We start from the raw sequence: 22,358 nt of genomic DNA, 5'->3' as shown, positions 1-22,358 counted from the left end.
TTATATGTAGTACTAGTAGTATACATTCATATTATTCTAGGAATTAATGAAGTTACAGTTAATCTATGAACTTATTCCTTGTTTGATATGCGGCTAAAAAATTCAATTAACTTACAATTAATATTTTCAATTGTTTTTTTATTAAAGCGCAACTTAATTTTTTTAGACATATTTAATAACCCACAATGAAATATAGTAGATAGATTTTTTTCCATAAAAAATAATGTAAGAAATAATGAGTACATAGAGACCTACCTATTACTTTATAGAGAACCAATCTAATTGTTTTCATCTTATTCTATTTCATTTAACATTATATTTTCTTTTATCAAACAATCTAATTATAATCATATTTTATATTAAGTAATATATTAAATAAATTTTATAAATTAAATTCAATACTTAATTTTTTAGTACTTATTTTTTCAACATTTATTTTTCAGTAGTTAAATTTTCAGTTTATCAATTTTATAAAATATTGGTCTACATTAATTTTAGAATTTGATAATTTTTTTAAATTTGTTTTTTGAAATCTAGGCTCACTTATATGACATGTATATAGGTTGGTTATGTATATGTGTTTACCTTGAAAGATGGTAATTTTGAACCTTAAATGATGTTTGAGTTTGAATGGTTTTTTTGTTGTGTCTATAAGTGAATATGTTGGTAATGTGCTAAGCTATAGTTGGAGTATATGAATGACAATGTTGGTAGTAAAATGTTGTGATATTTGAATGGCACTTGTAAGGGTTATTGAACGTAGAATGGTATCAATGAATGATGACTTGATATGGATACATGACATGGTTAAATAGGTTGAATTGATACAAGTTGTATTGATATATTTTGATGTTTATTAGTGAAAATGTTAGATCAGTTAAACTGAAAAGAGTTTTATGAATGATTGGTATGATGTTGAAGGGTTCAAAAGCATATATATTAGTATAGATTATGTATGAATAGGTGACATGGATAAGTTTGGTGTCAAATGTGATCTTTTGGTTTAGTTAGTATTAGGACTGGTTAAATGGATGTCTTCGTATATGTTTTGGATTGTTTTTGTGTAGGTTTAAGTGTGCATTTATGCACCAAATGAGCTATTGATTTGGTTTGACACAAAATAGGTATCAAATGGCTAAATTTTACAAAAAAAAAACAAAAAAATAGGGTTTTAGTGACATGGAATATCCCTCGTCGCAACGTCAATTGATAGTTTGTGATGTCGCAACACCATGTGGTCTGATGTAGAGGTGATCATGGGCCGGGCCCAGATAAAATTTTAGGCCCGTCTACTAGGCCCGAGCCCGGCCCAGCCCGAAATAAAATTTCTAAGCTCGAGCCCGGCTCATATTAAATTTTTTTTACTTATTTCATTAAATAAAAAATTTTAAAAATATAATAAATCGAATATATTTAAAAACATAAAAACAATTATTAAAACAAATAAAAATGATACTAAAACAATTCTTAAAACAATACACAATTTGACAATATAATAAAAAATGGTTATATTAAAAATTTAAAATGATTAAAAATAAAATAAAAAATATATTAATATATAATTCGGGACGGGCCCGGGCCAAAAAACTCTTACCCGAGGCCCGGCCCATTTTCTAAACGGGCATTGTTTTATTGCCCAAGCCCATTTCTCGGGCCTATAATTTTACCCAAACCCTCCCATTTTTCGAGCGTGCCTTCGGGCCGGGCCGGGCCTCCCAGCCCATGATCAGCTCTAGTCCGATGTCATGACGTGACAAACTATTTCGTGACGTCATGACATGGAGATAATGATGTCACAACGTCAAGCCCAAACTTTCAAAACCTTACAATTTGGTCCTAATTAGTGTTTGGGTCATTAAAAAAGCTCTCGTAAGCTCGATTAAGGTTCAAATTTGATTGTATATCATAATATCTAGATGTTTATGACATGATTGAATACTTGAATGATTTTTTTATGGTGAACTTGTTCTGACATTTTAAAAATGCCACAAAAAGGTCCCAATTTAATCTCAGGTTGACTTTGAAGCATTCGTATGTATAAGACTTGAGAAAGAATGTTCATGTTATTCCATTATGTATTATTGTATATTTCATGATTGACGATGTGAAATGATGATTTCACTGTGAAATCATCAGTAATTGCTCGACAACAAATTTAACATGTTGTTACTCGAACCCAGCAATCGGGTCGGATAAAAGGTGTTACAACTTATTGTATTGTATTATACTTGTATACTTAAAAAAAAATTACACACCATCTACAATCTTTAAAAATTTAGGATTAGTTTTGCTTTGTAAGATATAAATTTTAAAATAAAATAACATTTATTCATTTTACAAATCTAATTTCATACTAGAGATTTCTTTGTGCTCTACATTTACTAGATTATAACAAACTCACACTAGATTATAACACACTCACAAATTCGGTGAAAGAATTAGGTAACAATTATAAAAATTGACATATATAAAACAACTAGACTTTGGCTAAAATGATAAATTTGAGATATTAAAGTTTATGGTATCTTAGGTTCAAATCTTAAGTATACGTATTTTTTTAGCTTTTATATAAAATTAAAAAAGACAAAAACACCCTCAAAGTTATATTTGTCATTTTAGCTTTTGATAATTTCTCAACCGAGTGGTTGATGGGTGACACCAACACAATGGCTTAAATAATAATATAGATGCTTATTCTAATTTAGATTATTATTTAATAAATATGATGCTATTTGATAAATTTGAAAATTATGAAAAGTAATTGTTTAAAAAATAAATATTGAAAATTTAAGTACAAAATTTAACTTATAAATTATGTTCCATATATTACTTAAAATTAAGTACATAATAAATAAATATAAATTTTAAGTCACAACATTTTATTCTTAAATTTTAAACATTTTACCTTATTTTAATCAATGTTAAAATTTAAACCCGAAGTCTTTATAAAATAATATAATATTAAAATAAATAAAATATAAAGAAATTAATTGAATTTTAAATTGAAAATATTTTTTATAAGGAATAAGTAGCTTGTAACACCCCTATCCCATAACCGTCGCCGGAATAGGAAAGGGGAGTCACCAGACAGACAGAGCATTTCGAAGTAACACAGATTCACAGATATCATATAATATCAATACATAAACATACCCTTTTGGTCGGTTTGATTGGTATTGCTTAGAAGTAATATTGGATTTATAATCCATCGATGTAATAGGTCCCTTTTCTTTCTCTTTATGATTCCTTATGATAATAAATGACCTACTTAACTCAATGGTTAGAGTATTGCTTTCATACAGCGGGAGTTATTGGTTCAAATCCAATAGTAGGTAGAACTTATTAGATACCATCGATCCCGATGTCTAATAAGTTTTTCTACCAACCTTCTTTTATTGATTTTCTATCTTTTTCATCCTATTCTATTTCCGTTTTCAATTTTCAAAATTTTCGTTAGATCAAAATCTGATTTCACTTTTGATTGTATTTGATTCTATTTAATCGGCAGAATCAAAATGGGATGTATAAACGAAAGTTCTGTTTCTACGGAAATTCTTTCGATTAACCAACTCGTTATGAAATCGCGTTGATAGCCTCGACTCGTGTCCTAGCCCGTCTGAGAGCTAGTTTTGCCTCTTGCCTTCAGCTTTCCTCAAGTTAGCTTCCGCTATTTCAAGAGCTTGCTGAGCTTCTTGTGGATCAATGTCACTACCCTTCTCCGTATCATTTATTAAAATAGTGATTTCATTGTTGCCTATTCTAGCAAAACCACCCATCAGAGCCATCGTTAACCATTGGTCGTTAAGGCGTATTTTCAAAATACCTATATCTACAGCTGTAGCAATAGGTGCGTGATTTGGTAATACGCTAATTTGTCCGCTATTAGTAAATAAAATGATTTCTTTCACTTCTGAATCCCAAACAATTCGATTAGGGGTAAGTACGGAAAGATTTAAGGTCATTTCTTCAATTTGCTTTCCATTTCTAAGTTCGTAGCCTTCGCAGTAGCTTCGTCGATGTTACCTACCAAATAAAAGGCCTGTTCAGAAAGACCGTCTAATTCTCCGGAAAGGATCAATTTAAATCCTCTAATTGTTTCTGCTAGACCAACATATTTCCCCGGGGAATCGGTAAATACTTCCGCTACGAAAAAGGGTTGTGATAAGAAACGCTCAATTTTTCGTGCTCTTGCTACGGTTAAGCGATCCTCTTCGAATAATTCGTCTAACCCAAGGATAGCTATAATGTCCTGAAGTTCTTTGTAACGCTGTAAGGTTTGCTTAACCCTTTGCGCAGTTTCATAATGTTCCTCACTAACGATTCGAGGTTGGAGCATAGTGGACGTTGAGTCTAAAGGATCTACCGCTGGATAAATACCTTTGGCAGCTAATCCTCTTGATAGTACGGTAGTAGCATCTAAATGCGCAAATGTTGTGGCAGGGGCAGGGTCGGTCAAATCATCCGCAGGTACATAAACAACTTGAATAGTATTTATGGATCCCTCCTTGGTACAAGTAATTTTTTCTTGTAAAGTATCCATTTCGGTACTAAGGGTGGGTTGATAACCCACAGCGGAACGTATTCTACCCAATAAGGCAGATACTTCAGATCCCGCTTGGACAAAACGGAAGATATTGTCTATAAATAGAAGTACGTCTTGTTCATTAACATCTCGGAAATATTCCGCCATAGTTAGGGCAGTCAATCCAACTTTCATACGAGCTCCTGGCGGTTCATTCATCTGGCCGTAGACTAAAGCCACTTTTGATTCCGCAAGATTTTATTCATTAATTACTCCAGATTCTTTCATTTCCATGTAAAGATCATTTCCTTCACGAGTTCGTTCACCTACTCCACCAAATACAGATACGCCCCTATGAGCTTTGGCAATGTTGTTGATCAATTCCATAATGAGTACTGTTTTACCTACCCAAGCCCCCCCAAATAGTCCGATTTTTCCTCCACGATGATAAAGAGCTAAAAGATCGACTACTTTAATTCCTGTTTCAAAAATAGATAATTTTGTATCTAATTGTATGAAAGCGAGCGCGAATTTATGAATAGGGGATGTTGTGCGAGTATCTACAGGACCTAAATTATCAACGGGCTCCCCAAGCAAGTTAAAAATTCGTCCTAGGGTCGCTCCGCCGATTGGAACACTTAGAGCAGCTCCCGTGTCAATCACTTCCATTCCTCTCGTTAGACCATCTGTAGCGCTTATAGCTACAGCTCTAACTCGATTATTTCCTAATAATTGTTGTACCTCACAAGTTACATTAATTTTTTGACCGGCGGTATCTTGACCCTTAACTACTAGGGCGTTGTAAATATTAGGCATCTTGCCTAGGGGAAAGGCTACATCCAGTACTGGACCGATGATTTGAGAAATACGCCCCAGATTTTCTTTTTCAAGCATGGAAACTCCAGGAACAGAAGTAGTAGGATTTATTTTCATAATAAAGTGAAATATGTCAATTTTTTTCCAAAATTATCTAATACAAAATAAATCTTCGACAGGAGGTTGATCGGTTAATTCAATAAGAAATGGGGGTTAGCGCTCGATTTCGTTGGTCCCATCCAATTCAAGTGCATGCAATTGGATTGTTTCCTTATTCAATAAAGGAATTTTTAAGTTCAACCAACCTATTTTCAAAATAGGAAGTGGATAAATAAAATGTTTGGGAGAGTCTTTCATTTGTCCATCATTATAGGCAAATCTTCGACAGGAGGATGATCGGTTAATTCAATAAGAAATGGGGGTTAGCGCTCGATTTCGTTGGTCCCATCCAATTCAAGTGCATGCAATTGGATTGTTTCCTTATTCAATAAAGGAATTTTAAGTTCAACCAACCTATTTTCAAAATAGGAAGTGGATAAATAAAAATTTTGGGAGAGTCTTTCATTTGTCCATCATTATAGGCAACACCATCCATATTATCTATGGAATTCGAACCCGAACTCTATTTATGATTCCTTATTTCTATCTCATTAGCCTTGTTTCAATTTCATTTCATATTTTATTTTAACATATCGATTTTTTTTACTTTACGTCCAACCTCTCCCCCTTTTTCCATCTATATTCCTTTTTTTTTCATTTCAGGGCCGAATTATGCCTGTTTACACATCTAGGATTTACATATTCAACATATATTACTGTCAATGATGAATTTCTTATTTTATTGAGCTTATAACATATAGTTTATATTAGATGTTAGAATATTAATTCTATTATATATTTATCTATTCTATATATTCTAATATATATTAGTATTATTTTTATATTATTTATCTATTTCTATTTCATTTATTTCATTTGCATTTAGAATTTTGATTAAAAAAAAGTAAGGAATTATAAACTTGAAAAACACGAATCGGGTTGCGCCATACATATGAAAGAATATAGAATAATGATGTATTTGGCGAATCAAATACCATGGTCTAATAAGGAACCTTTCGGATTCGTTGATAATTTTTTGAAAGATTTCTTCGAAAAGGTTTCATTAACTCCTCATTTATATCGAGTTGACCTTGTTGTTGCGAGAATTCTTAATTCATGAGTTGTAGGGAGGGATTTATGTCACCACAAACAGAGACTAAAGCAAGTGTTGGATTCAAAGCTGCTGTTAAAGAGTATAAATTGACTTATTATACTCCTGAATATGAAGTCAAAGATACTGATATCTTGGCAGCCTTCCGAGTAACTCCTCATCTCGGAGTTCCGCCTGAGGAAGCAGGGGCCGCGGTAGCTGCTGAATTTTCTACTGGTACATGGACAACCGTGTGGACCAATGGGCTTACCAGCCTTGATCGTTACAAAGGGCGATGCTACGACATTGAACCCGTTCCTGGAGAAGAAGATCAGTATATATGTTATGTAGCTTACCCTTTAGACCTTTTTGAAGAAGGTTCTATTACTAACATGTTTACTTCCATTATGGGTAATGTATAAGGTTCTGTTACTAACATGTTTACTTCCATTATGGGTAATGTATTTGGGTTCAAAGCCCTGCGCGCTCTACGTCTAGAGGATCTGCGAATCCCTACTGCTTATATTAAAACTTTCCAAGGCCCGCCTCATGGCATCCAGGTTGAAAGAGATAAATTGAACAAGTATGGTCGCCCCCTATTAGGATATACTATTAAACCTAAATTGGGGTTATCCGCTAAGAACTACGGTAGAGCAGTTTATGAATGTCTACGTGGTGGGCTTGATTTCACCAAAGATGATGAGAATGTGAACTCCCAACCATTTATGCGCTGGAGAGACCGTTTCTTATTTTGTGTCGAAGCAATTTGTAAATCACAGGCTGAAACAGGTGAAATCAAAGGGCATTACTTGAATGCTACTGCAGGTACATGTGAAGAAATGATCAAAAGGGGTTTGCCCGTTCGAACAATTCATCTATTAAGATGGTTTACGAGACCTAAAATGTACATTTAGGGAATGTTAGAACTAAACCGAACCCTTTCAGAAATTTCAAAACTTAATCAATATTTTCAAATGTGACCAAGTCACACGCCTGTGTGACTAGGCCGTGTGACTCACACGGGTACAAGACATGCCCATATGGTCCAACTGTGCCAAAAGAGGTCCTATACTGACTTTTTAACACGGCCAACAGACACGGCCGTGTGCCATGACCGTGTAAAATTTAGCTAGCTACTGACTTTCTCACATGGCCACAAGGCGCGCCTGTGTTCCTTGGCTGTGTGGGATAATGCAGGCTTGGTTTAAGCCAATTTGCCACCCCATATGGTTCCAATCCTACAAACATTAATATGCAACAAGTATACCAACATTTCCAACCAATTCAATGCTCTAATATGACCAAAACACATTAGAACATAGCACATTTCAAAACATGCATCAAAACTATGCACAAAACTTAACATTTGCTAGCCAATTGACATGGCATAACATATATACAATTCAAAACTTAATACATAGATATTCTAGCCTATACATGCCATACTTAGCAATATTAACACTTTCAAAGGTACCAAAAAGAGCTTGATAGTATGGTGACAATCCTCGACTATCCTGAGCCTTCAGTAGCAACGATAACTGTAAAACAGACAGAAATCACACAGAGTAAGCTACGAAGAGCTTAGTAAGTCAAATACAAATTCCCAATTATTATAACATAAAAATAATAATAAATGGCCAGATTTCACAACCGTCTCATAGAATATTTCCTTACTTCACAGAAACATAGTATTTTCTATTCAGAAATCTAGTACGATACAAACGTACCTGTATGAATTATACATTTCATATCTCATACTTTATCATCGGACAATCCAGAAACGGAATAAATATTCACAGACAAGTATAATGCCGACGTCCCAGACGTGGTCTTACATGTAATTCAGTATCGATGCCTCTGTCCCAGACAGGGTCTTATACGAAAACAGATACGATGCCGATGTCCCAGACATGGTATTACACTTAAATTTCAAATCGATGCTTGTGTCCCAGACACGGTCTTACACGATAATTCAGGTCAATACCAACGTTCTTTTATCAGGGTCTCAAGGCCGTCCAATACAGATAACAGTCTATAAACACAAAATTTAATCAATTTAACACATAAGTGTAGTTTGACTTACCTCGTACGAATTTCAGACGAAAATGAGTCGACTATTCGACTACTTTGGACTTCTCTCGATCTAAGTCCGATTTTCTCTGTTCTTGATCTAATACAATATAAATTCAACCATTTAATCATTCATTTCATTCAATTTAATCCATATACACATATTTAGGGCACTTTACATTTTAGCCCTTACATTTTCACACTTTGACAATTTAGTCCATTTTTCACAAAATTACCAATATGTAAAATTTCTTTGCAACAAGGTCTAGCCAAATTTTCATGTCTTCTATATAAGTCCAGACAACATGTTAAATTTACAAATTAGTCCTTCAAAACCTTATTTTCACAAATTAGCCCAAATAGCTCATTTCATCAAAAAATCAAGAACAAAACATATAACTCATCTAACAAGCCTTCATAATTCATCCAAAAACATCACAAAACTCATGATATCAACAATGGTATTTCATGAAATCTTTAACAATGGTATTTCATGAAATCTTTAACAGAAATAGAAATTCAGACATTGGCTTTGAAGAACACGAAGCAACGATTACAGAAACGTAGAAATTATAAAAAACGGACAAAAAATCGTACCTTAATCATAGATATTCATGGCCGAATGAAATGAAGCTTAAAACCCTTTCTTCTTTTCTAATTTCGGTAGAGAAAGATGAACAAAATGGCCACATTTTGTTTTGTTTTTTATTAATATTAACATGTTAATCAATTTCCCATGTTGCCCTTGTTATTAAAACATAAATTTCCATCCACTAATGCCCATAATTGTCCACCATTTAAACAAATGGTATAATTGACATGCAAGGAACTTTATTTTAAAAGCCAAGCCAAATAGGTGCTTTATTATTTAGCACTCAAGTTTTACACTTTTTTGATTTAATCCTTTTTCATAATTAAGCACAGAAACAGACAATTAAATCACAAAAACTGTACAGATATAAATTCACATATCACAGACACAGAAAATAATATTAAAATATTTTTTAGACTTGGATTTGTGGTCTCGAAACCACAATTCCAACTAGGGTTAAAATCGAACTGTTACAGAGCTCTTACTTATCAATTTTCAAAATTTTTCGTAGAAAAATTATATATAAGTGTTTCTATTATAAATTATCAAACATATATAAAATTGTATAAAAAATCAAAATATAAAAAAATCATTAAAAGTAATAACTTTGAATTAATTTATTTATTTTTCCTAATTCCTTATCAAACCAAGCTTAAAATTGAATGAAAACTATATTTGCATTGGGAAAAAGACAAGGCTAAGATACTCATTGAAAACTTAGCTTTTCAATTTACTTATTAGATTGCCTACTTCATGTTTATGTGTAAGAAATTTATGAAATTGTTACCTATATATAATTTTCTTAAGAAAAAAATATTTAAACTTTTGATTTTTTCCAATTATCAAATCTCATGCTCTCTTGATAAAGTGTAAGAAATTTTCTTTTTAAATATGTTTGATCCATAATGGAAATTATTAGATAATTATATTCTTTAAAAAAGTAAAAAAGATGAGTAGATAAGGACATATTTATAACTTAATAAAGAATAAATTTAATGATTTTATTTCATTTTATTTGAGATTATATTATCTTTTATCAAACAATTTAATTATATTCAATATTTAATTTTAGATAAATTACCAAATATATTTTATAACTTAATTTCAACCTTTAATTTTTCAGCACCCTTTTTTTTTCAATTTATCAAACATAGCCTCCGTCTAGAGGTGCTCATGGGCTGGGTCGGCCGAGTTCAACTAAACATTTAGGCCCATTTTGTAACACCCCCTACCCGTATCAGTCGCCGGAATAGAGTACGAGGCATTACCGAGGAATACGAAACACTTACAGATAATTTAAATATATTTTCATAACAACTTGTCTCGATTTCATACTATTTCATATTTAAGCTTTATTCACCAAAGTATTTGAAATGCCACCTTTATTCAGATAGCACACATGAGGTACATAATTCTATAATTATGAATGAACACATTTATCAAACATATTCCACATTCATATATCAATGTCTCATGTCTCCATATATCAATAACTGTTATTTTTCTTGTTTTTCAGATAATTATGTGTAACCATTCATAAGCATGCAATTCACTGTTTCTTCCTGTCAATCACAATTTCAAATGACAAATTCATGTGAATGAGCTCAACCTCATTAGGTGTTTAAATTCTGTCACTTTGATTCACATATTCATAATTTACTAACATATCCTGTTAAACACAATATGAATGAAAAAATCACATAATTGAGCTCAATAATAATAATGATAACATTACTTACATTTCTTTTTCCACACGTTACATTTACGACTTACCAACTTGTCCATTCAAGGAACAGTTTACGGATTTGAGTACATCGTGATATAAAGCCCGAAGTCTAGCTGAAGCACATAAGTGCTAAACGGAAGCCCGAAGGCTAACTGAAGCACACAAGTGCTAAACGGAAGCCCGAAGGCTAACTGAAGCTCATCAGAGCTGAACTGAAACCCCAAAAGGGTTAACTGAAACTCATATGAGTTAACGAAAGCTCATAAGAGCTAAACGGAAAGCAAACACGTGAATTCACAACAAATGTTGAATCTCGATTTACTTGGGTAATTTATCGTCAATTCATCTTTTTCACTGAAAGATCGTACTCATTTCCTGCGTTCCGTTCCTCTGAAATACTCAGTTCAATTTCATAACTTTTGTAAATAATTTACTTATTTTCAACAATTAACATACATAAATATTAATCACCATTCATAAAATAATATTGAAATTTAATAATATTAACAAATGGTCACTAAAATTTAGTTATATAAACTCACAAGTTCGATTTTTGTATTATAGCGATAATCATAATTTCGTAATAAATATTCCAAATAAAACATTATATCATTTCTAATTCAACATTTATCGATTATAATCGAGCATGTGATCAATTTATACACAAGTCATTCATATATATATATGTATATTTTCCTCCTCCTCCTCTCCATCCACATCTTTAGTATAAATAACACACTTGTAAGTAACATTATCCATAATTTTCACTATTTACTTATGTGAATATTCAAGCTATCCATCCGTGTCATAGTTACTAAATTATTTTTATCTTAAGCTACAGAACTCGAAATTAAGGTCCACTAATTTTCCCTGAAAACAGACTCAAGTATATTCTTACCATAAAATTTTCATAATTTTTGGTTTAACCAATAAGTACAGTTTATTCTTTAAATTTACCCCTGTTCTGCAGTCTGACAATTCTTACCCTTCTTTACTAAAAATTAATTATCTCCTAGTACAAGATTTGAATGATGTTCCAGTTTGTTTTTCTTGAAAATAGACTCATTAAGGATTCTAAAAATATAAATTTAAGCCTATGATTATTTTTATTAAATTTTTTATGATTTTTCAAAGTTAGAACAGGGGAACCTGAATTCATTCTGACCTTGTCTTACAAAATTTATTATATCTCATGATTTACAATTTCAATGCTTACACTGTTTCTTTTATGAGAAACTAGACTTAATAAGCTTTAATTACATATTTTTTTCATATTCTAATTCAATTTCTAAGATTTATGGTGATTTTTCAAAGTTAGGTTACTGTTGCTGTCCAAAACTGTTTTAGTGCAATATGTTTATTACCATTTCCCCCTAAGAATTTATAATGTCAATTCCCTTAGATGAGACTATATGACCTAGAATCAAACCTTTGTCTACCATAAAATGACACTTTTCATAGTTCAAGACAAGATTAAATTCTATGCACCTGTTCAAAATTATCGTAAGGTTTTCAAGGTATTCAATAAAACAGTTTCCATACACGGTAAAATCATCCATAAAAACTTCAATAATTTTTTCTACATATTCAGAAAATATACTCATCATGCATCTCTGGAAGGTAGCTGGTGCGTTGCAAAGTCCAAATGGCATCCTCCTGTATGCAAACGTGCCGAACGGGCATGTAAAAGTGGTCTTTTCCTGGTCTTCTGGCGCAACAGGGATCTGGAAGAAACTTGAATATCCATCAAGACAACAAAAGTGAGTTTTACCAGCTAAATGTTCAAGCATTTGATCTATAAAAGGAAGAGGGAAATGATCTTTTCTAGTATAAGCGTTCAACTTCCTGTAATCGATGCAGACATGCCACCCGTTCTGCACTCGGACCAATACTAAGTCGCCCTCAGTATTTTTCTTTACTGTCACGCCCGTTTTTTTGGGCACGACTTGTACCGGACTTACCCATCTGCTGTCAGAAATGGGGAAAATGATGTCAGCATCCAGCAGCTTAATTATTTCTTTTTTCACCACCTCCATCATATTTGGGTTTAAGCGTCTTTGTGCCTCTCTCCTTGGTTTCATGTTCTCCTCCAAGTAAATCTTGTGGGTGCATGTCAAGGGGCTTATCCCCTTCAAGTCAGCAATGGTCCAGCCAATCGCCTCCTTATGACTCTTTAGTACCTGGATCAAACTTTCCTCCTCGGGTTTAGAGAGTTTATTTGAAATTATAATGGGTAAGGTATTACCTTTTCCTAAAAATGCATACTTAAGATGCGCGGGAAGTGGTTTCAATTCCAAATTTGGAGCCTGCACAACAGAAGGTAGAAGTTTAGTTTCTGATGGTGATAATAATGTCTTAACAAATTCATAATCATCATATCTATATTCAGATTCGTCTTCATAAGTTGACTCAAAAGTCTCATCCACTAATGAGTCAATCAGGTCAACTCGGTTTACGCTCAAGATTTCGCTTGGATGGCTAATGGCATCGTAAACATTGAATTTCACGATCTCCCCATCAAATTCCATCGTAAGAGTGCCGCTTCGGACATCGATCTTGGTGCTAGCAGTACTAAGGAAGGGTCAGCCCAACAGGAGGTCTGAAGATCCAGCAGTGTTGTCCTCCTCCATCTTAATTACGTAGAAATCTGCAAGGAAAATAAGTTCATTAAATTTTACCAAGACGTCCTCGAGGACTCCTTCGGAATGCACAATAGACCTGTCTGCCAATTGAATAATAACACCTGTCTTTGTCAAAAAACCTGCGTTAAGTGATTCATAAATAGAATAAGGCATTACATTTATTGAGGCCCCTAGATCACACATAGCCTTCTTAATTCCCAAATGGCCAATTTTGCATGGAATAGCGAACATACCCCTATCTTTGCATTTAACCGGCATTTTTCGCTGTAGAACTGCGGAAACATTCTCACCAACACTTACCTTTTCATTACCTGTTAGTTTTTGTTTGTTGGTGCAAAGTTCTTTGAGGAACTTGGCATACCGCAGAATCTGTCTAATGGCATCTAACAGTGGTAAGTTGATCTCAACATTCTTGAATGTTTCGAGGATCTCCTTGTCTTTCTTACTTTTTCGACACTGATTTAATCGTCTTGGGAATGGAGGTTGGATTTTCGGCAGTGGGGGTTTTGCTCGGATCTGTTCGTCATTTCCTGGAGTTTCCTGGGCGATTTCTTGACCAAGATTCTTGCCAGGAACTGGTTCCAGGATCTTTCTACTTCGTAACGTTACTGCATTCGCATTCTGCCTCGGGTTTGGTTCTGTTTGTGATGGCAGTTTCCCTTGAGAGTTTAATTTCTCAATTGATGTGGTCAACTCCCTTATGGATGCTTCAGTTTTCTGTTGAAAACCCTTCATTTCTCTTTGGAAATTGAGAGTTTGCTATTGAAAATCAAGGACATTAGTTGCTAATTTATTGACCAAAGTTTCTAAAGAATTACCTGAATCTTGCGACTGTTGTGGGGCTCGATTTTGGTATGGCTGGTTATATCGTGGATTAGCCCCATAACTAAAATTAGGGTGGTCCCTCTATCCTGAGTTGTAGGTATTGGCGTAAGGGTCGTATCGTCTTTGTGGTGGCCCAGGAAAATTTCCCACAGCATCTAAATGGGCCATAGAATCGTCACACAGACTAGGGCACGCATTAGTCGTATGTTCAGGTGTAGCACATATTCCACATACTCGGGCTGGTTTCGATTTTTCTGTAACAAGGGAATTCACAATATTAGTAAGTCTATCAAGTCTATCTTCAATGGTAGAATTACTTAGCTGGTGAACCTTTCTAGGGGGTTCAGGATTGGCTCGAAATTGCTGGGAATTCGCAGTCATTGTGGAGATTAAGTCTCTTGCTTGTTGTGGAGTCATGTTGACTAACGCTCATCCACTCGCGGCATCTACCATATTCATCTCCATGGGTTTCAAGCCTTCATAAAAGTACTGGAGCAAAGACTGTTCCGTTATACCATGTTGTGGGTAACTTGCACACAACTTCTTAAATCGCTCCCAATAGTCGTATAGAGTCTCTGCGTCTTTTTGCCTTATGCCCACGATTTCTCTTCTTAACTCAGCCGCTCGTGATGCAGGGAAAAACCTGTTAAGGAATAAACGAGATAGATCAGCCCAAGTTGTAATGGATCCAGGAGTGGCTGAATCTGCTAGGGAAAAAGGGAAAGCGCGCAATTTAATTTGATCCTCAGTTACCCCTTGAGGTTTCATACTCAAACAAACCATATGGAATTCTTTTAAATGCTTGTGGGGGTTTTCATTTTGTAACCCACGGAAAGTTGGCAGTAGCTGAATCAAGCCTGACTTTAATTCAAAATCAGTATCCATAGTAGGATACGCAATGCATAGTGGCAGTTGTTCTGTCGGCGCTTCGGCCAGTTGTCGAATTGTCTGAGCCATAAGTTGAGGTGTTAAATTAGGGTTTTCGTCAACCCTAGTGTTCAACACTTTTTCAGTAGAATCAACTTCTTCTTCTTTACTTTCTAACGTTTGAGTATGGTTTTCGTTAACCCTAGACTCTACTTCGTCGTCGATTTTAATTTCTGGCGGTGGATTGCTTTGAGTTCCAACCACCACTGACTGCTTTTTCCTTAGTTTTGTTTTCTTTCGATTAGCTTTCGCAGCCTTTTCGATTTCTGAGTCGAACACAAGAGTACCTGGAGCAGATCTGGTCATAGAAAACAAAGAAAAACAAGATTAGTATGTTGCTGATCCCTGGCAACGGCGCCAAAATTTGATGCGGTCGTTGAGAGCACCAAAAATATCCTATTCCCTATAAAATAATGAAAAAGAAATAGTAAAAGGGAAGTAGGGTCTAATCCTCAGGGACCGGATTATACGAATGCTTGTCTCTCAAAATCCTGGGCAGAATCGTGCCCAAGAAAACCTGCGTTCCTGGAAAAAAAATAAAAAACAGAATTTAAGAATTGATTTTGGAAGCGAAAATAAAATAAAAACAGAATTTAAAGTTTATTGAAATTATGATTACGAAAATAATAAAAATAATAAAGAGAGTTTTAAGAGAAAAGAAATTCTCATGGGAAAGTTTCAGCCTCCGGTTGTCTCATTCCTCCTTGGGCTCAATCCTTGGATTTTGGATGATCCTTCTCGACTCAAGTAAGCCAGTTATAGTGGAAAAGGACGCCTACGACCACCAGCTCCAAAGATTAGATTTACGATTTTTAGGGAACCTGACTATAGCCAGTAATCTATGCTAGATCAACACTTCTCAATGGCGAATCCCACGCCATTTTGTCTCTTTGGCACGCCAACCTCTGACGCAGTAAGTTAACGAACCGGCTATGCAGTCCTTTCAAAACATACAAAGCGGCCGCCTTTGCATATGTTGAAAAGCTTACTTCTTAAGGGCCATGGACGGAAGCATTAGCCCGTAGTGCGGAGAAACGATGAATACTTGGCGAGAAGGCTAAGTACAGATTCAAGGCCTCAATAACCCTTTTTGGGGAAATATTGACAACTTTTGGCTAGAAGGGTTTTTTAGTGGCTCATGATAATGGAGGGAAAGCAAATAAATAAAAATATGGAAAAATAAATTTTATTGAAAAGAAATATGAAATAACAAAAGACTTTTGGGGGAGAGTGTTTACAGAAAAAGATGCCCCCAAATAGAGTCACTTCACCCCCTATTTATAGTGCTAGGGAGACAGTCTAATTGAACTTAAATTCTAAAAAGATAAATACATTTAATTAAAGATAAACAAAGATAATTAAAATAAAATCCTAAATTTGAATAATCCTAATAATTATCTTAATATTAATTATCCTAATAGAATAAAATAAAATAGAGTCTTCCAAATAAAATCTCTTCTATTTGCTTTTAAGTCCTTGTGCCTTCCATGTTCGCACTTTTGGCACCATATTTGTCCCACGTTGCATATTGGCCCATTTAATCTCCAAATTGACGTTTTTTCTCTTGAATTTACTTTTCGCCTCCAATTTAGTCCCTAAAAGATAAAAAGACATAAATAGCTCAAATTAGTAGGCTCAAGCTCAAAATAAACACATGACTAATATATAAAAACACGTCATTTTAGAGTATTATCACCAAAGCTTTTAATAAATAATAATTTCGTCCCTACTCAATTAGCCTCTCAATTGAGCTGATTTTTCTTAATTAACACTTTATTATATCACTTTAAATTACTTTATAACCTTTGGGAATCAAAATTTCAGCACTAGACTTTAATTCCAAATATTTTCACAATTAGGTCCTAAAAATCAATTTCTATTGAAATTACCTAATAAAATCATCTCATAAACAAATTAAAGCTTAAATTTCATGCTATTTCATCATAAACTTACAAAACTCAACCATGATGACTTTCAATTTCATCCATGAAATCAAAAACTAATGAATTTAATAGTAGGACCTAGTTGTAAAAGTCTTAAAAACACAAAAATTATAAGAAAAAGGCAATGATTAACTCACTTGGTGCAAAAATTATGGAATACCAGCTTATAGAACCCCTCCTATGTCGTTTTGGCTGATGAGAATGAAGAGAAAAATGAAGAGAATTCTAGATAGTCCAATTTGGTCCAATTTTTATTTAGCTAATTTTGATAATTTTTCAATTTTTCTCTTCTTTCACCTTTTTCCTGATTTTTTCTCAGCTATTGCCGCCCAAAATATCTCCTTTGGGCTTATTTTCACTTTAGGTCCTTCCTCATTTAATAATTGAGCTATTTAATCCTTTTAGCAACTTTTACACATTTTTCAATTTAGTCCTTTTTATTTAACTAACCACCCAAACATCAAAATTTTCTGACAAAATTTTAACACTACCTCACTAGCACTCCATAAATATTTCTAAAAATATTTAATGCTCGATTTATGAAGTCGAGGTCTCGATACCTCATTCTCGACCCAATTTACATAATTAATTCTTTTAAATCACCAAATTCACTAATTCAAAAATACTTCTATATTCACATTTGACTCATAAGTATTAATTTATTAAATTTTTGACTCACTCGTCGGATTTAGTGATCTCAAATCTCTATTTCTGACACCACTGAAAATTAGGCTGTTACACATTTACTAGGCCCGACCCGAAAAATGAGCCTAAATTTTTACCCAAGCCTGACCCGGATAAAAATTCTAAAACCTGGCCCTGGCCTGACCCGCCAGTATTAATTTTTTATATTATTTTTATATAATTTTTAAATATATATAATACATCAAAGATACTAAAAACATCAAAATAAATATTTCTCAACAAATTGAAAATAAATTTTAAAAAATATGTAAACTCAAATAACACTAAGATAAATACAACTTAACAAGCAAATGCCTCTAAAATAATAACAAAATTAACAAATCCCTTTAAAATAATAATAGATTAACAATAAAATAAGTTTTATACAATATCCAAATAATAACAATAAAATAGTAGCAACATAATAGTAAAACGGTAACAAATAGGGAGAAAACAACAAGAAAATTCGGGCTGGGCCGGGCTGGGCCAGGCCCAGGCCAAAAATACCTTACTCGATGCCCGACCTGTTTTTTAAACGGACCTTATTTTTTGTCCAAACCCATTTTTTGGGTCTATATTTTTACCCAAACCCTCCTACATTTCGAGCGGGTCCCATAATCAGGTCTACCTCCGTTTAAATAGTACAAATTAATACAAATCGAAGTTATATTCCAAAGGTATTTATTCAATGTTAAAAATAAAAGAATAATAATAAAAAATAATTATTGATTGAGTTTTAGTTTGATTGACATATGTATTATTGTCGGTGCAAGATGATGTGAGTTCGAGTGTGTTGATACACGTTATCCTCTTGTTTAAGGGTGAGGGAGGGATTATATGAGATTAATGTTAAAAAAAAATTACTTTGTATTTTAAAACTTATTTATGGTTTATTTGGAGGAAGATCCATTGCTACACAATAATTATAACAAAGTCTTGATTTGAACAAAGAAACACTTTAAATTTTCCCAAACCAACCATCAACTGATTTTTCTATTTTTACTTACTAAAAGTTGGTGCACAACTGAAACAAACTGGGGAACTTAGTTATGTGAAATGGTTTTTTCATTAAGGGTGGGTTTGGGGCGGTGGTGCGGTGTGGTGCGGTGTGCTTGATTTAGCTTACTTTTTTGTCTTACACTACAGTATCGCTACAGTATCTAATTTTACTGCCACCGTTGTTTTTACACTAACCACAAATAAACGCACCGCACATCCAAACTCACCCTAAATATAATAATCCTTATCTATCTTTTGTGGGAAACAAAAGTATCATAAACCCCCTTACTATATCATATATTGTATTTTAGTTCTTCTACTGAAAAATTGAGTAAACTAATTCATGCACATGAGATGAATGAGCAAAATAGTCCCTCTTATTAAAATTTGATGTTTATATATAATAAAATATACCCTTACTCTTTTATTGGAAGCAAATTAAAAAAATTTAAACTAATTAGGCTAAAGGATAAAAAAAACTTTAGTAATAAATTTAAAAAATCAATTAAACCCTTTTAAAATTTAAAATTTATTAAAAATTATAAATAAAGTTATAAAAGAAAGTTCGTATAATTTTAAAATTTTTTATTAAAAATAACAATATTAATAGATTAAAATCTAATGGTTATAAAATTTTTAAAAAATTGACTCCTATTTTTTACTAGATCGATATTGTTATTTTTTAATAAAGATTTTATAATTTTATAATTTTTGAAGCTTTTTTTAATGAATTTTGTTTATAACTTTATGGTTTTTTAATAATTTTAAAATTTTAAAAGGACTTAATTGATTTTTTAAAATCTGTTATCAAGGCCTTTTTTACCATTACTTTCATTAGTTTTAAAAATTTCTAATTTACTTCCAATAAAAGAATAGGGGTCAAATTGAATAAACAGATAGATGACTAAATTTATTACTATATTTTATATGTAAATACCAAATTTAACAGAGGGGCTATTTTGCTTATTCATCTAACAGACATAGAATAATTTACCTATTTTTTTCCTGGAGGAATTAAAATACAATTTATGATATAATACATGGGGAGTTTTATAATATTTTCATTATCTTTTATGTAAGTTGATATTACACATCAATTATGAATTTATCAAAATTGTTAATATACTGAATTGTAAGTTTTAAAATATTTATTTTACAAAATAATAAATATTTTAAATTGATATCACTCATCAAACTCAAACGTGAATTTATTGAAAACTCGATGGATTTTATATTTTGACAGTGATGTATAAAAATTAATATTTTAGAAAGGAAAGGAGAGGATTGTTAGAAAAATAGGCAAATAAAATTTAAAACTTGTGCCAGAATTTTCAAACTAAAATGAAAAGCAATTAATGTAAGGAGAGAGAAGCAAAACTACCAGAAGAGAAGAAAAGCCTTAACTGCTAATGAGAAAAGATGTGGACACGTCACCTGCCTTGCCTCCCTTAAAAGCTCCTCCTTTTCTATACCCAACCCAACCCTTCCCTTTATACACCTACATTTTACTCTCCCCCACGCGCCACTCCCCTCTTCTCTTCTCTTCTCTTGTTTTTTTTTCTTTATTTTTACCCAAAGTAGACTTTTTTTATCGAATAATTCTTTTAATAAAAGAATACTTAAAACTTTTTTATTTATGGATTTATATGTTTTCCATATCACGTCTCAGCTTAACAATATGATTAATTAATGAAGTTTGTTGGTAAAAAGGCAATAACGGAGTTTTTTTAATAAAAATTGAGAATTTAATTAAAATTTTTAAATATTTCGTGAGATTAATAAGGATTTTTAGAAAATTGAAGAGATTTTAATTAAATTTTTTTAAAAAAATTAAAAAGTATAACGAGAAATTTCAAATATTTGAAAGAGTGTAATTAAAATTTTAAGGAAAAAAAATCAAAATTTTGGATGGAACAAAACCACTTACGCCCGGTCCGCCTATGTAGAAAGGTATTTTCAGTTTTTTTATAAACCAAATGGAATTTAAATATTAAATAAATAAATTGAAATAGATTCAATATTAAAAAATCTAGGATTTAAAATTTTGAATTTTTTAAAAGTTTGTTGGTTTTCTTGACTTTAAAATTAACAAAAAAAAATATTTAGTCTTATTTTGCGGGGGGTGGTAATTAATAAATAGGAAAATAAAGCAAGATCTGCTACGAGGTTACCATCTCATAATTAGCCTTTACAACTTGTTCAGTGGGTGAGGAGTAAAGTATTAACCCAATGTATGACCTAATTACAAGTCTTACAATTATCATTGATTCAGAGAAATGTTGTTGAAAATGTTAATCAAACATCTTTTGAACTTGGCTAATCCAGTCATATTATCCTATTAATTTCAATAGCTGCTAATTATTTTTATAGGTTTTAACGTATAATATTAAAGAAAAAATCATTATATTTGAAAAATAATACAACTTGGATCGGAACCACGTCATTAACTTAAGCTTTCACCTATATATATCACGATCTTTTAAAAGTTATTTTAATTCCAAAATCCACAAAAAAATGATTATTCTAAGTAATTTGTATTTAAAAAAAACTAGTTTTTTTATGTAAGAAGATAAATTTTAATTCGGTTATTTTTTATTTGCATGTTAATACTAGATCCCATAATACATGCTTTTATTTATATATTTTTTTGTGTTTTAATTTATGTTAAAAAGTTTTAAAAATTTATATAAAATTTGATATATTTATATATTCATATTATAATCTTATTTTTAATAAAGTCATCATATCTGATTGAAAAATATCTCTGTACCAATGACATGATAATACATGAAATTTCATGCAAGAAAAACAAGAGCTATTATTAAATTAACTCTTTAGAGACATGCGCCAAAATCATATATATAAGAGCTAAATTAATAACTAAAAATAATATTAAAGGAGAACCTTGACTCATTTACTAAAGAATTATATATTAAAGTCCACTAAAGTTAATTAAATATATTTTTATAGATAATTTTTAATTTTTATAAAAAAATAACTACATACTAAATTATGATATGCTTATTATATTTTTTATATGATGTTCAGAATTAAGTATAATTCCTTCTCACTTATAAATAAAATGATAAGTGTGCTTCAATATATTTAATTCCACTTTCTCATTCTTTGATAATAATATCAATAGCAACTAAATTAAAACTTAATTGAGAAAATTAAAATTATATAATAAATATATTTATAAAAAGAATAATATAAATAATAGTTAAACAAAAATATATAAATATTAAAATTATAAAGATTTAGAGTGAAAATTAAAAAATTATTATATAATATCAAATAAGAATAACACCCTCAACATAATATAATCGATTTAAAATAAAAAAGAATTATTTGAGTCGTGAATGGTGATAGCGAATTTAAAATGGTTTAGTAGAGATCGAATGAAAATTAAAGAGACAGAAT

At 32.0% G+C, this 22,358-nt stretch overlaps 3 protein-coding genes across 3 annotated transcripts; 1 reads left to right on the top strand and 2 right to left on the bottom strand.

Moving 5' to 3' along the window:
- Positions 1 to 3,475: 3,475 nt before the first annotated feature.
- LOC121206174 (ATP synthase subunit beta, chloroplastic-like) lies at positions 3,476 to 4,783 on the bottom strand. Its single transcript, XM_041076622.1, has one exon. The coding sequence runs from the start codon at positions 4,739 to 4,741 to the stop codon at positions 3,959 to 3,961; it is 783 nt and encodes a 260-aa protein (XP_040932556.1). The 5' UTR covers positions 4,742 to 4,783; the 3' UTR covers positions 3,476 to 3,958.
- LOC107889480 (ATP synthase subunit beta, chloroplastic-like) lies at positions 3,476 to 5,639 on the bottom strand. Its single transcript, XM_041076623.1, has one exon. The coding sequence runs from the start codon at positions 5,453 to 5,455 to the stop codon at positions 4,781 to 4,783; it is 675 nt and encodes a 224-aa protein (XP_040932557.1). The 5' UTR covers positions 5,456 to 5,639; the 3' UTR covers positions 3,476 to 4,780.
- A 721-nt stretch (positions 5,640 to 6,360) lies between these two features.
- LOC121206037 (ribulose bisphosphate carboxylase large chain-like) lies at positions 6,361 to 7,441 on the top strand. Its single transcript, XM_041076204.1, has 2 exons — positions 6,361 to 6,905; positions 6,951 to 7,441. The coding sequence occupies exons 1-2, from the start codon at positions 6,554 to 6,556 to the stop codon at positions 7,439 to 7,441; spliced, it is 843 nt and encodes a 280-aa protein (XP_040932138.1). The 5' UTR covers positions 6,361 to 6,553.
- Positions 7,442 to 22,358: the final 14,917 nt, after the last annotated feature.

This window comes from Gossypium hirsutum, chromosome A09 (assembly GCF_007990345.1).
Source record: "Gossypium hirsutum isolate 1008001.06 chromosome A09, Gossypium_hirsutum_v2.1, whole genome shotgun sequence".
Lineage (NCBI taxonomy): Eukaryota > Viridiplantae > Streptophyta > Magnoliopsida > Malvales > Malvaceae > Gossypium > Gossypium hirsutum.
Note: the sequence above shows the minus strand (reverse complement) of the source record. Positions and strands in the feature narration are given on the sequence as shown.

Excerpts from the sequence above, each read along its gene's own strand:
- LOC121206174 (XM_041076622.1), bottom strand. The coding sequence starts at position 4,741 with ATGAATGAACCGCCAGGAGCTCGTATGAAAGTTGGATTGACTGCCCTA.
- LOC107889480 (XM_041076623.1), bottom strand. The coding sequence starts at position 5,455 with ATGAAAATAAATCCTACTACTTCTGTTCCTGGAGTTTCCATGCTTGAA.
- LOC121206037 (XM_041076204.1), top strand. The coding sequence starts at position 6,554 with ATGAGTTGTAGGGAGGGATTTATGTCACCACAAACAGAGACTAAAGCA. Across the intron at positions 6,906-6,950 it reads TTTAGACCTTTTTGAAGAAG|GTTCTGTTACTAACATGTTT; the intron begins GTTCTATTACTA and ends GTAATGTATAAG.